Genomic DNA, 13,370 nt, shown 5'->3' with positions numbered 1-13,370 from the left:
AAAGAACTTGCTCCTTTAAAGATACTACTTGACGTATGAGAAAAAAAAAATGATTGTATATAACCTGTATCGAATTGTGAGTAGACCCCAGATGACTCGGCCATTTCAGAGGCGAAAGGCAGGTGCAATGCGTTTTACAGGGGGTAATTTGAATTTTTAGTTTGTCACGGACTGTATGTTCCAGTGTGTGTGTTGTATCCGCCTATTATGGCGATGGCAATTATATGGACCAGGCGAATTTTTGTCGTCATCGCCGTTGCCGTTGCCGTTTCGTATATATTGGTGTATATGTATGCTATATGCCATGCTGTGCTATATGATATGCGCTGAATGCGGGATATATTGCCAGATCATTCTATAGTTAAACTTGCTCGTACCAAGTCTTACATTCTTGACAAAGTTGTTCCGCAGAATTTCGGAAATGACAGCCCACAAACAAACGTCATGAAAGAGAGCACCAACAGCCCATGCGTTTTATCATAAATCTTAGATCTGAAAATTAAATGTGTGGAAGAATAGAAGAGCCCAAACCTGAAAGCGATGTAACTTTAGTGGCGCCGCTGCGAACAACCTCTGGTATCAGCCCAGGAGAGAGGTTTGAAACATACCCGTTACGAAAAAGGGCTCGAAATGTCGCTAAGAATGACGTTAGTTTGTTAGTTCGGTTAGTAAAGGTAAATGCAATGTCAGATGGCAGGATTCAAACAGAGAACTCATAGTACAACAGCGTGTTTTAGAGCGAAGTTGTTTCTGAGGACCCTATGCCGTCGTTGTCGGACTTCGCTGGGCTCCGGCAGCAACTGCGCATTTTACTACAGGGCGCAAGGGGAAAAATGACGATCGCCGCTCAGCCTCTCGCGCCATGTATGGAGGAAAGCGGGGAGGCAGCACGGGAGGGATGGCGATGGCTTCGACTCTGCCAACAAGTGTGTACTTTTAACGCGTTCTGCAGACGGTTCATACCATTGTGCAAAATGTGTTCTCGTCGCTCTTGCGTTGAAGCGATATACCCCATGAAGGTCACTTCGCTCGCTGCTGCTGCCGCGCATGTTCACACCAGCGTTTTGACAGCGAGTGTCCGCGGACATCGAGTGCGATGTGCTCATGTTTGGTCATGCGTGCTGAAACCATGCTTGTTAATTAAATTTGTACGCGAATGTTTCTACGTTGATACGGCTGATAAAACTACTATCCTTACTTCGTATAGCTGTCTACTAATTTGCTGTCGCAATCGATGTTCCGCCCTTCGGGCGAAAGCGCTACTATTATGTTACCGCCGAAAGGACTTTTTTTCTGAAGATCTACCGAAGACTTCCGTTTAACGGAATTTACGTCATCGCTCGACATAGCTCGACCCAGCTCAGCACACATATATGGAGTCATCGTATGCGCATAGCCATCTGAACTACTGACATCTACACACTACATTTGCATCTGCAGACGTCCCTGTTGCCGTCTGTGTTCTGCACAACATTACGCAGCAAAGGAACAAGCGCTACCTACATGTCCTCATTGCAACAAATATAAGCCTTCAAGTGCATCATTACTTAATTACACCGGATTCATTTCTTCGTTTTTTCCCCACCCCTCTTCGTATTCGAGCGGGCGAGTTTGCCGCCCAACGCGAAGTATGTGACGTCTCTCTGAGACGCAGCTGATGCCGCGCGACAGTGTTGTAGTGGTCCCGTTCCCCAACCACCAAGAATTGTCTTGTCTCCTGATCTATGCTTTTGAAGTGGCGGCCGGCAACTTAGTGCAGGCGCATGCCGTGTCCCTTCGGCTCCTCCTCCGCTTTCCGTCTCCCTCATGGTTACTCTGTACACTCCTCCTGCGTTTTCCTCCTCTCTTCGCTATAGCCTTTCTTTCATCTACCGCTGCGCTCCGCGTTCGCGTTCATTCTTGGCGGCACTCGTTCGGTCGATTACGCCGACGCCCCTGACGCTCGCCGCAGCAACGGGCTATTAAGAGCTGCGCTCTCGAAAAAGAAAACGTGGAGAAATCCACACTTGTTTACAACATCCTGCTTCCACATGAGCGGTGGATGTAGGAGGGTTGTTAGCTGAGCAGAGGAGGGGGCTCGTAGACTGCCGTCTCTCGGCCAGACCCGATGTTACTTCCGACGATACCGGAAGCACGACGTCTGCGACAAATACCTATAATCCTGTATCATTTCCCGCTCCAGGAGTAGTACAGTAGAAGAGTTCTTTACTGTAGGAAAGCTGTAAGGCCGGCTGCGAGAGCTGGATAAGCGGGAGTAAATTGCGGGGACCTGAAAGTAAGCAAACTGGCTGTTTGAAAAGCGAGTCGAGAGTTGAGAACGCAGGCAGAAGCGGGACGACAGAAATACGTGCTTTCAAAGGCGAGTCCAGGCGCTACCTATAGTTGCAGTTCAAACAGACAGGTTTTCGTTCTTGAGTCTTGCAATAACTTTGAAAGTGGGCGGTGCAAACTCTACAGCAATAACACAATGATATTTCTTTCGCGATTTTAAATGTATCGACTTTTTTTTTTACAGAGAGATTTCCTGCTATAAAAGCGGCCTTCCGTAGCTTCAGGAGCTCGGTGATACCTCTGTTATATTTATTTGGTAATCTTGGCTTGACACAAGGAATCTTTAGTGGACCCGGCGTTTAATCCAAAATAGTAGGAAGGTTCGGAATATTGACACCACTCTAGTAGCTCTAGCGCTTTTCTCTTTTAGCAGAGATTTTCAACCTCCGAACGCATAGACAAAACCAAATTTCTTGCAATTCTAACGCCAAACACTTTGTATTTTGCAGCATTATGATGTGTTTCCCGTTATATGAAACCCTGTTGCACAATCTAAATATAATGTACTCAAATATAATGTTCTGTAGCTAGTAAAAAGAATAATCAACAAAAAAAGTCGCACCTTCACCGGAATTCTATGACGTTGATTGCGACAGAAATTAGTAAACGGTTATACGAAGTAAGGATAGTAGTTTCATCGGCCATATAAACTCGGAAACATTCGCTTACTACCTGAATTAAGAAGGATGCTGTGAGCGCTCACCAGCTAACATCAACTCATCCTACTCGAAGAGCGCGGACGCTCGCTATCAAAATGCCGACGAGAGGAAGCATATGGCAGCGTCACGGGACGTGAGTGAGCACGCAGGTCACTTCGCTGGCGAGCGAAGGGACCTTCGTGTTGTCTAATGCTTCGACGCAAGCTGATCGGCGAGAACAGAGCGCGCATAAAGATATGAGCTGCCTGCAGATCGCTTTCTTGATACGGCACGCGCGACCGCACTCGGCAGCGCAAGGCACGCAGTTGCTGGCGTAGTAGAAGGCGCCACCCTCCTGGGCGCGCTGCCTTCCCACTGTGCTCCCTTTCGCGCGCGAGATTGAGCCGCGATTGTCAGTTGCCCTTGCGCCCACTGGTGAAATACGCAGTCGCCGCCGAAGCAGACGCAGCCCTCTCCCTCCCTCCAATTCCCCCTCCCCCTTCCGATGTCTATCACGCGACAGAAGACGGCGCGTTTGCTCTCCGCTTTCGTCCCTCGCGCGCACCATGCTGATCCGGGATCGTCGGCTCCCCTTACGTGCTTTCACTCGCACATAGAGCATACGGCGCGTGGCAACGGTGTTACCGGGCTTAATTTGAATCTCTACGGAAAATAATGACGCCGCCGACAGCTAGAACGCGCCTGGAGTGTCCATATAATTGTCATCTTAATGAGACGTACCCAAGGAGACAATTTTAAAGTATTTGATTCGCGTTGCTGAAGGCCTTCCGTGAAATAGGCCATTTTCGTGTATCGTTACAGCCACAGCTAAAAAGTGCATGACGAAGAGTTCGCACTTCTCGGGCGCGGTGCCATGAAAGAGCAGCCAGGTTTGGCAGGCAACAACCAGGTTTGGCGTTATTGAAACATAACGTGTGGTAGTGTCTCTGGGCGCCTGGCAACCTGCTTAGCACGGCTGTTGCTTTAAAATTATAGAAGTTTCAGTTGAATGCTAGTGCGTGCATAATCGCTTTACTCGTGTTTCAAACAAGTGTTTCGCTAGGACTGCATTGATAGCGTTGCCATGGCGTCATACAGACACGCGCGGGAATCTGAAGGGAGGACATTGAAAATGGCAGGAAACACTATAGGTGCGTAACATAGAAAAAAAATGGTTGCCAGAAATAGACATTGTTGAGTGGAATAAGATACCACATCAATCACGAAAAAGTACGAAAACAGAAATTGCTTTGAAGTACAGCAGCAAAGAGCTCGTTGATACACCAAGCACATAAAAAAAAATCCAGTCTCAAGGGGTTTGGAAACCAAACTCAACGAGATTTGTTACAAGTTCCCTTCGGAATACACACTTCTTTGAGTTTTTTCGCACTTCGACAGAGCATACGTTCTGAACTTACTAAACCAAAACTGCGATGGCATTCCTCTAAAGCTGGTGTTGAATCCAAGCACTCTCCGAACCTCGTGTAATGCTCTCCTGTGTGTTCTTGTTTCTCTAGGCGATGTTTCGTCGCATGAGTCTCAAAGATGCTTTAGACGCACCCCAGTACAGTAAATGTGAAGTTCGAAAGTTTTGCTTACGTTATATATAAGTTCAGTTAGACTGCAGCAGCGGCGGGAAGAGATATGGTGTATAGGCAAGGTGGCGTATAAACTTGTTCAAGAACGATGAGAGCACTTTGGATTTGTCGCCACGTGCGAAGACAGAGAACGGGTCGCGTTATTTTAGAGCGCAGCTCGTTCACGCGTTGAGCGTTGGCGTCGCCTCCATGGGCGTCCCTCGTGCGTCTATCGGCGTACCTCGGCGTCACCGAGCGTACGAACACAGCCAGGGATGAAAGAGCGAACGTGGACCGCAGTAGGGCGATAGCAGTGGACAGACAGCGATAGCGAATAGAGCGCGAGGAGGAAAGCAGAGGAAGCCACCTTGAAACATCACCAGATGGCGCTCAGGCTCGTGCATCACTAAGGTCCCTGAATAAAACTAAAAGCTAGCGACATTCCTCCTCGCCCGGCCTCTCCTTCTCCTGGCCTTCTCGCAGCTCGCTCTCGTATCTCGCCCTGACAGTTTGGTCGTTCGCTCGGAAGCCGCCTATAGAGTTACACCAGGCACGACACTAAAAATTGTTGTTGGGTGTGTGCGCATGAATTTTTACCGTATTTAAGGGATGAGTATTGTTTGATGTGCTAGGAGTGATGGTGGAACGGTATGAAACTGGCAGAAGCAGATGTCTTTTATGCTTTTTTGGAGCGTAACTGCACGCTTGTTTTGTGGCTTCGGTTTGGCTGCCTGCTTTCAGTTACGAGAAGGCTTTTCAGGCTAACTTGGCGGACAAATTCTGTTTAATGTTGAGTACTAGCAGAAAATCAGAATGCTTTGTTTCACCAATAATGTATACATAATATACACTACGTCTGCATACATGCCAGAGCTTTGCTCGAGTGTTATGTCGTCCACGGCCACGAATTGGACTCCTAGGCAAAAACGCTGTCGCGGCGTGCACAGATCAACCCGCTTCGCGTGTTATTTCTATTGCATTGATCAGATTCTATATTTGGCTTTCCCGGCATGAAAGGGCTGCGATGAAGGTTTCGTCGGTACACGCCATAGACGGCCTGCGTGTGTGCAGCACTATGTCGCTGCCGATTCAACAACTCGGATGGGTTTACGCTGCTCGAAGGACGTACGTGTGTGCTTGCGTGTACCCAATCGACTGCCGTGTGTCCAGCTTGTGCTGCTTCAGAATTTAATCATCTTAGTACCATGATGACCGAATGCACGGCACGTGACATATTCGCCTGAATAACGCGAGCCTCCTGTGTCACGGATGCATTTAATCTGTCAGCTTTGCCACGAGCCATCCGTTCATACAATTCCATTCCAGAGAGCACTGTCACTCCAACGGACAGAGATAAATTAAGGCCACTTCTAACCATGCCGTTTCTCTCCTAAAAATGTGTCAAAGACCGTATAATTGTGTAATTCACGCAGATCTTTTTTTCCTTTTTCATGTTTTAAACTACACATTTTTATTATGTGTCTGATAAAATGTATCGCATGTTTCGTACGCTACCTCGAAATGTAATTTCTGTTTATCTGAGTATTGTTAGTATTGATTTTTTATCTCCTTTTCATCCTTTAATCTACTCCTTTCATACGATGTTTGATTATGTATGCGAGCAATGTGCGGGGTAATATTTATGCGATGTTTGTTTACTACCGCAGCTCTACATTTGTAACCCTGTTCTGCAGCGAATATTTCCACTCATTTTGGCGGTATTCCGGTGTATAACTTTCACGCAGTGTAGCCCCCCTTACTCGATGCTCCCCATGGGTATATTGAAATAAATGCAAGGAAAAAACGTGGAGGTAGAAATAGTTTCCATCAATGAGCACTTTCACCCTTTGCGCAGTTCCAAGTCAGTGTGAGCCAACAAACTCGTGCAACACTTTATCCCGCCTAGATGTCGAACTGCACAAAGCCTACTCACAATAGTCAAAATCATTTGCACTGGTAGTGGACAGGTTCTCATCGCGAAATATATTTGCAGCGCCTGACAAAAGCATGGACTGACAAAGCTACGCACTCTCAGTACAACAACAATAGCACGTGTTACGTTTCCAGCCCGATGCGTGGAAGAACACAGCCTGCGCACTCCATAGTTTCATACACCCGTTGACGATAGCGCGATCAGGAAAACAAATCTCGACGAGCACCGAGAATAGCACCCGTGCATAAGCTTACCCATGCATGAGATCCGTACCTCGTCAACAAAGTAAAAAAAAGCTCTGTTCGTAGGCGCTTGCACCTCCCGCACTCTTAAAAGTAATCCCTAACATAAAATAAAACAGAAACATAGTTTTTCAATGACGCGGTTCGCCACGAAACTGAAAACACCTGAAATCCAATTCGAAGGCCTCGCCGCGGAAACTCGACGGCCAACTGTCATGGTGCTGAGTGCGCGCCGGGACACGGAAAAGAAAACAAAATAGAGAAAAGGGCGCGAAAAACACCACGTGACGGCGCTCAACGAATTGGCAGACGCAGACCTTCTTTCCTGCCACCTTCCATGATCCTCGCAGCAGCGCTGGCGGCACGATAAAAACATTTCGCTAACCTTTTAGTTCTTTCTATTCAGGGACCTTATGCATCGCCACTGGCCTCATTGAAGCCATTGGGTTGAGCGAGAGCAGGGGGAAAGTAAACATGCCCGCAATATAGATTAGGAAGAGCCGATTGGAACATTGGTGGAAGAAAAGTAGGGAAACGACCAAAAACGGAGACGTACAAGAACAAGGTTCACAACAGGGGGTAAGAAATTTTGGTGATGGGAATTCATCGTGAGCTTTCTGTTCTCTTTTGTTTGTTTTTACTTTTCTTTTTTTTTTCTCTTTCTTTAACCTAGGTAGGACATTAGGCCGTATAATAGCTAGAGCTTGACGGCGCATCCCAGCGCCCCGTTGCAAAGGAGACAAATAGACAAAGACAAATTAGACAAAGTACGAGGAGCGGCATTTCCGGCCGAGCGGGGAAAGCAAAAAAAAAATATATGCATACCCATGCACTGTGGGAATCGATGTAAGCGAACTTTTGTCTGCTGTTTGCCTTCATTGACGTTATTAGGCGGTGCTATATTGATCGCATGCGACAGTCGTAACGCGATGTGCAATGTTACCTTGTCTGCGGCGCTTGTCTTTTTGTTGTTCTTGTTCCCAGGGGTGGGCAGTGCAACCCGGACGAAAGACAAAAGGAAGTACACGATGCGTAGGCGATACTGCGCTCCTATCGTGTGCTTCTTTTTGTCTTTCGTCCGGGTTGCGCTGCCCACGCCTAGGAACATGTTCAATCACCCACTCGTCCAGCTTGCCGTGTTAATTCGGTTAGCTGTTCCCGCTCCGCTCGACGCTTCAAGCGAGTCATCGTGTCGCCAGCACGAAGTGCACGCTTCGGCGCCATTCTGGGTTGCAGCCTTGTAGCTCACGAAGCTGCCTCTCTCCCTCTCTCTCTCCCTATTCCCTCATTAACGTTCTCCCTACTTCCTCTCACTACTGTCGTTGCGGTTGCGGGTGAGCACGGAGACAAGCGGGGCACTGCATTTGTGTGCGTGTGTGGGAGGGGGGGAGGTACGTCTAATTACGGCGTCCAGAGGGCATTTTAAATGTTGACACGAACTTCTCAGGTCGTCTTTCCTTTGTGCAACACTCCTGTCATGTACTAACGCGATAGCGTTAAGGGATCCCATGTGGCGGAAAATTCGGTGTCGATGCCGCGGGAGTCCCTTGGCGAATAATCATTCTGAAGCATAACCACGCAGGCCCTCTACGAGGCGCAGGCCTCATCTTGCATTCTTTCCAAAGTTATCCCGCGGAATTTCGAGAATGACAGCTCATGAACAAATGCCGTGAAACAAAACGCCGACAGCGCATCTCTTTTATGTTTTTTGTGACGTGGCCGCATCTCAACCACGTTCCGACGTGGCCGGCGTTAGCGGCGTGAAAGACCACAGCAGCAGCAGCAGCGGAGAGTCGAAGAAAGAGGCAAAGAGAGCTTTGCTCTAAAAGCACCAGAAAGCTGGCCTTCGCGTTTAGCGCAAGCCGCAAGCGTTTCCCGGTAAAGACTGCAGTTGCATAAGCGGCAGTTGCCCGTATATTTATGGCCTTGCATGTCTTGCTACCACTCGGTGCGGTGATAGGTGCAGTGCCTAAAATATATCGCGAAGTGAAAACACGTACGGAGCTGCGCTCAAATTTCTCCTAGGGGAATATCGTAATCGTCGGTGAATTTTTAACGCGAGGGCGTTAAGGAGCCCCCGTCGCAGAAAATCCGTCGTCTGCGTCGGACGTTGCATCGGCAAAAGGAATTGCGGTCCAAATTCCGAACCACGAGTACCCAACCTCTTCCCTACCACCAAAGTTTCTCATACCTTGTCTTTTATTCATCAAAGTTATGCCTCGGAATTTTTAGAACGGCAGCCCAGAAACAAAGGTCATGGGAAAAACACATAGACAGCGCATGTCCTTTATGTTAGCTCTGCTCAAACAGAAATATTAAAAGTGCGAAACAAAAAAAAAATGGCTGTGGCTTAGCTAAGGTAAAGCCCAAGATGCGAAGCATACTAGCCTTTATTTTAGTTGTTGAACCACTGTTTAGCCTGGTGAACTGCTGTTGCTTGGCTATATTTGGTTCGGCTAGACGAAGAAACAACTCATGCAGGCGAGCGCACGAGCTGAGTGAGACCCGGCTATGTAGCTACGCGGCCGCAAGCGAGCGCACGAGTTGAGCCTCCGCTTTTGCAGCTGTTATGACGTCATATGGTAGCTACGCGGCCGCGCGCGGCGCAGCAAAGAATAGCGTGGTTGTGCGGCTAGTATGCTTCGCATAATAACAGGAGATACACCCACGCAAGAGGCCGCGTTTCTACCAGAAAGCTCGCCTCCCTGCATTGCGTCCGCAGCCAGCACTTCCCGCTAAACATTAAGGTTACATAAGTTGCAGTTGCAGGAAAGCATAAAAAGCAGTAAGGGATCTTTGAACGCTATCGCGTTCGACACTTAAAGGCGAAGCTTAAGCGTCCTTCAAATTCTTTTTTTCGGGGGGGGGGGGGGGGGGTTATTTACTGATTTGAAAAAAAATAATCTTTTTAGGCACTGCTAACACTTTCCATAAACATAAAGGTCCCTGCTATGCACTCTCAATTTACTTTATGAATGTAGCTAAATACGAAGTCGCGGGATGAAATCCCGGCCATGGCGTCCGCATTTGGATGGGTGCGAGATAAGAGAACACCCTTGTACTTAGATTTAGGCGCACGTTAAAAGAACCCAAGGTAGTGAAAATTATTGCGGAGTCCGCCACTAGGTGATGCCCCATAATAAGATCGTCGTTGTGGCAGGTAAACACCATAGTTATTTTTCCTTTATGATATTGTTTAACTTAAGCCTCTTCTAATGCACTCGTTGATGTAAAACGTAAATTCTGCTGCTTGGAGGCTTTCCGAATTAATAGCGAGGATACCAACAAGGATTAAATGAGGCTTAGGGGATAGAAGAATAAAAAAAAAAGAAAACGAGTTCACTGTAGAGACTGCATCGTTTGTAATCGCCGCACGGCGTATTACTACGCACTTAGATACATTGTAGTTCGTGTTGGACGGTATTTCCTATCGCGTATCGCGTACTTTGTCGATCATTTTTTTCGCTTGCCTAACGAGGGGCGATTTCTCGATTAGATCCAATTATTGAACTTCAAAATAAAAATGGTGACATGTGAGTTAGCAGTAGCACGTTGTTGTTTCTTTACCCTGTTTAACTTATCCACATTTTGTAATCATTCATGAAATCGTTAATTTCATTTCGTGGAAACTACTCTTATTCGTTTTGCTTTCCATATAAAGTTCTTTGGAGTTCTGTGGTCTTTTATGTTTGTCTCTCTAGGCTCGCTCGGTAATCCGTCAAGAGTGGAGGCTTTTGAAAATTTCTGAGGCAGGAACATTGTGGTATCGTAGATTACTCGTGCCGGTTGCTTATTCGGGTACACTCGAGTCTGTAGCTCTCACGTTTTTTCTTCCTTTCTTTTTGCTGCTTGATTTGGTCGAGCGGTGTGTAATAAGGGTGCATGCAATTAGTACTGGCAGCATGACTTTGAGGCAAAACGCGCGTTGTCGATATTCTATTTCAGCGAGAGAAAGCGCTGGGGCTCAGCCAGCTTTGTGATGTTCATATCAGATAATCGGCAGTCTGGTAGAACGAAGGAATGAGCGGTAATGAATTTGAATTAAATTATATGGGGTTTTACGTGCCAAAACCACTTTCTGACTATGAGGCACGCCGTAGAGGAGGACTCCGGAAATTTTGACCACCTGGGGCGCTTTAACGTGCACCTAAATCTAAGTACACGGGTGTTCTCGCATTTCGTCTCCATCGAAATGCGGCCGCCGTGGTCGGGATTCGATCCCGCGACCTCGTGCTCAGCAGCCCAACACCATAGCCACTGAGCAACCGTGACGGTCGGTAACGAAAGGTAAATGCAGTCGACAAATTCATTCTTAGTGAAAAAAAAAGGCAGGGGTGCTGTATTGTCAAGGGGACCACGAGGTTTACGGGCGAAATACGGATGTCGCAGGAAAGAGGTGGCAGCGGATTTCCCGGAGACCCCTTCGCTTTGCAGCGATAACTAAACGACTAATGGCTGTGAACATCAATGTCAAAAGCGGTGTGAGAGCGCACTTGATGAAATACTTCAGTGTCGGGCTCCAGTGTGGCGTTGCTGGTGAAGAGCACGCAGTCGGCATGAGTCGACCCTCCTGCGAAGTACACATTCGGCGGACGGACGGAGGGAGACAAATAGAAGTATTGAATTATGGGGTTTTACGTGCCAAAACCACTCTCTGATTATGAGGCACGCCGTAGTGGGGGACTCCGGAAATTTCGACCACCTGGGGTTCTTTAACGTGCACCTAAATCTAAGTACACGGGTGTTTTCGCATTTCGCCCCCATCGAAATGCGGCCGCCGTGGCCGGGATTCGATCCCGCGACCTCGTGCTCAGCAGCCTAACACCATAGCCACTGAGCAACCACGGCGGGTACAAATAGAAGTATAAAACAGGGCTTGTCTGTTGTGTTTCTTGGTGTCCTTGATTTATTCGCGCCGTTCAACTTCAGTTCTAGGTATGAACCACCTAGCCCTCATCAAGATGCTACTTATAGAAAGAGAAGTAGCCAGAATTAGATAGACGGTGATATAGATGGATCGATATATCTTGGAGGATTGGTCTGATTTATTGATACGCTTAAGGTCCAATGCAATGCGGCTGCTATGCGTTACCTTGTAGTGCACGTTTTCGGATTGATTCCGGCGACATGGTGCTTTTTAACGCTAGATTCTCGATACATACACACTTTTTCGTTATGGCCTTAGGTCGATACTCAGCTCACATCGATGTAGAAGCGACGACGCGAAGGGTTCGACTTTAACATCTGCTTGCGCAATCATGAACGTGCGGTCCCATCTCGTAATTTTGTACGCAACACGACTTGTCATGCCCTCCAGAAGCATCATGCACAGATCTGACACGCGAGGAATGGAGAGCTTTCCTCAGCAGAAGCCTGACCGGATCGATGGGGGTTTAACGCCACAAGGCCGGCTGTGTAAGGGGCCCCTCAGTAGAGGGCTTCGAAATAATGTTGCCCATCAGGCGTCATTTTTTTCTTTGACTCATACGCGCTATGGAAAACCATGTTTGCCTCGCGATCCCCATCGGATTTTGGCTACCGAGGTTAGGGATCGCATTAGTCACCTCCTGCTGGGCCCTAAATCGCCATACAAACTTAGCCATCATGGAAAAGGACGCAATGACTTCGATCCAGGCTGCCTGACTTATATTGCAGTACAAAACTACAGCAGTGTTCGGCACTTACTGTTGCCAGCTTTTCGATGTAGTCATCCGGGGCACCCAGGGACGCGAGGCCAATCTCCTGGGAGAACCTCGCGAAGCTTGGGTCTGCGAAAAGCGGTGCGTGGCCCAGGAGCTCGTGGCAGATGTCCCTGCGAAGCCGAGAAAAAAAAAGCATCACGAGAGAGACCACTATGTGAATTCCGTCTGAGCACTGTGGCGAGAAGGCAGTCAAAGTTGAACGGAGTTTTCCAAAATTAAATGGAAATAAATTCTTGCGTTTTGCGCACGAAAACCTCAATCTGAATGAGGGGCAATGCCGAAGTGGCGTCCTCCGGATTAATGTTGGCTACCTGGCGTTCTTTGATGCGCACGTCCATCTTGGTATATTTCTTTGCCACTGACTGGAGAGAAACGCCTTCTGATTGTGCTGCTTGTTCTAAGCCGTTACCTTCGTATGCGAAATTTTTTAACGTGTTCGGTTTGCCAGGAGGGTTAGCATCTTGGAAAACGATGCTCTGCGCAAACTGGAAAGAGCTACGCGGGAATGAGTACCGTTAAACGTGGAACCTGGTTGTACCATACGTGTCGACCGGATAAAAGCACGCAGGGAGACTTGACACAGACACCACAAGAAGAATCATCTACACAGCACTTTGTTGCTGTAACTGAGAAACTAGACCGACTTGAATCTAATGTAGAAATGCTCACCAAGAAAGCAGAAGAACTTCTTAGATTTAAGAACACGGTTGGAAAGAGTGAGAACGCAATACATGAAGTACAGACTTCAATTGAATTTCTTTCCTCAAAATGTGACTCGGTAATGGAGACAGTCAGCAACAATGAGACTGAAGTGGCGGAATAGCGGTCCAAAGTTGACTCGCTGTCTTCTAGCGTCCAGTTCCAGTCAGACCTGATTGACAAAATAAGAGAGCAAATGAATGAAATGGAACAACATAGCAGGAGAAAGAATTTCGAGATCCACGGTT

The 13,370-nt window shown here is 47.7% G+C and overlaps 1 protein-coding gene across 3 annotated transcripts in view; it reads right to left on the bottom strand.

The window, feature by feature from the left end:
* Positions 1–13,370, bottom strand: part of Hn (phenylalanine hydroxylase) — a 117,904-nt gene that overhangs the window by 17,702 nt on the left and 86,832 nt on the right. For all 3 annotated transcript variants that reach the window (XM_072284977.1, XM_072284976.1, XM_055077763.1), the window contains exon 9: positions 12,407–12,533. In XM_072284977.1, coding sequence (XP_072141078.1) covers positions 12,407–12,533 — 127 coding nt within the window. The remainder of the gene's footprint in view (positions 1–12,406; positions 12,534–13,370) is intronic.

This window comes from Dermacentor andersoni, chromosome 10 (assembly GCF_023375885.2).
Source record: "Dermacentor andersoni chromosome 10, qqDerAnde1_hic_scaffold, whole genome shotgun sequence".
Classification (NCBI taxonomy): domain Eukaryota; kingdom Metazoa; phylum Arthropoda; class Arachnida; order Ixodida; family Ixodidae; genus Dermacentor; species Dermacentor andersoni.
This window is presented reverse-complemented; position numbering and strand designations above follow the sequence as displayed.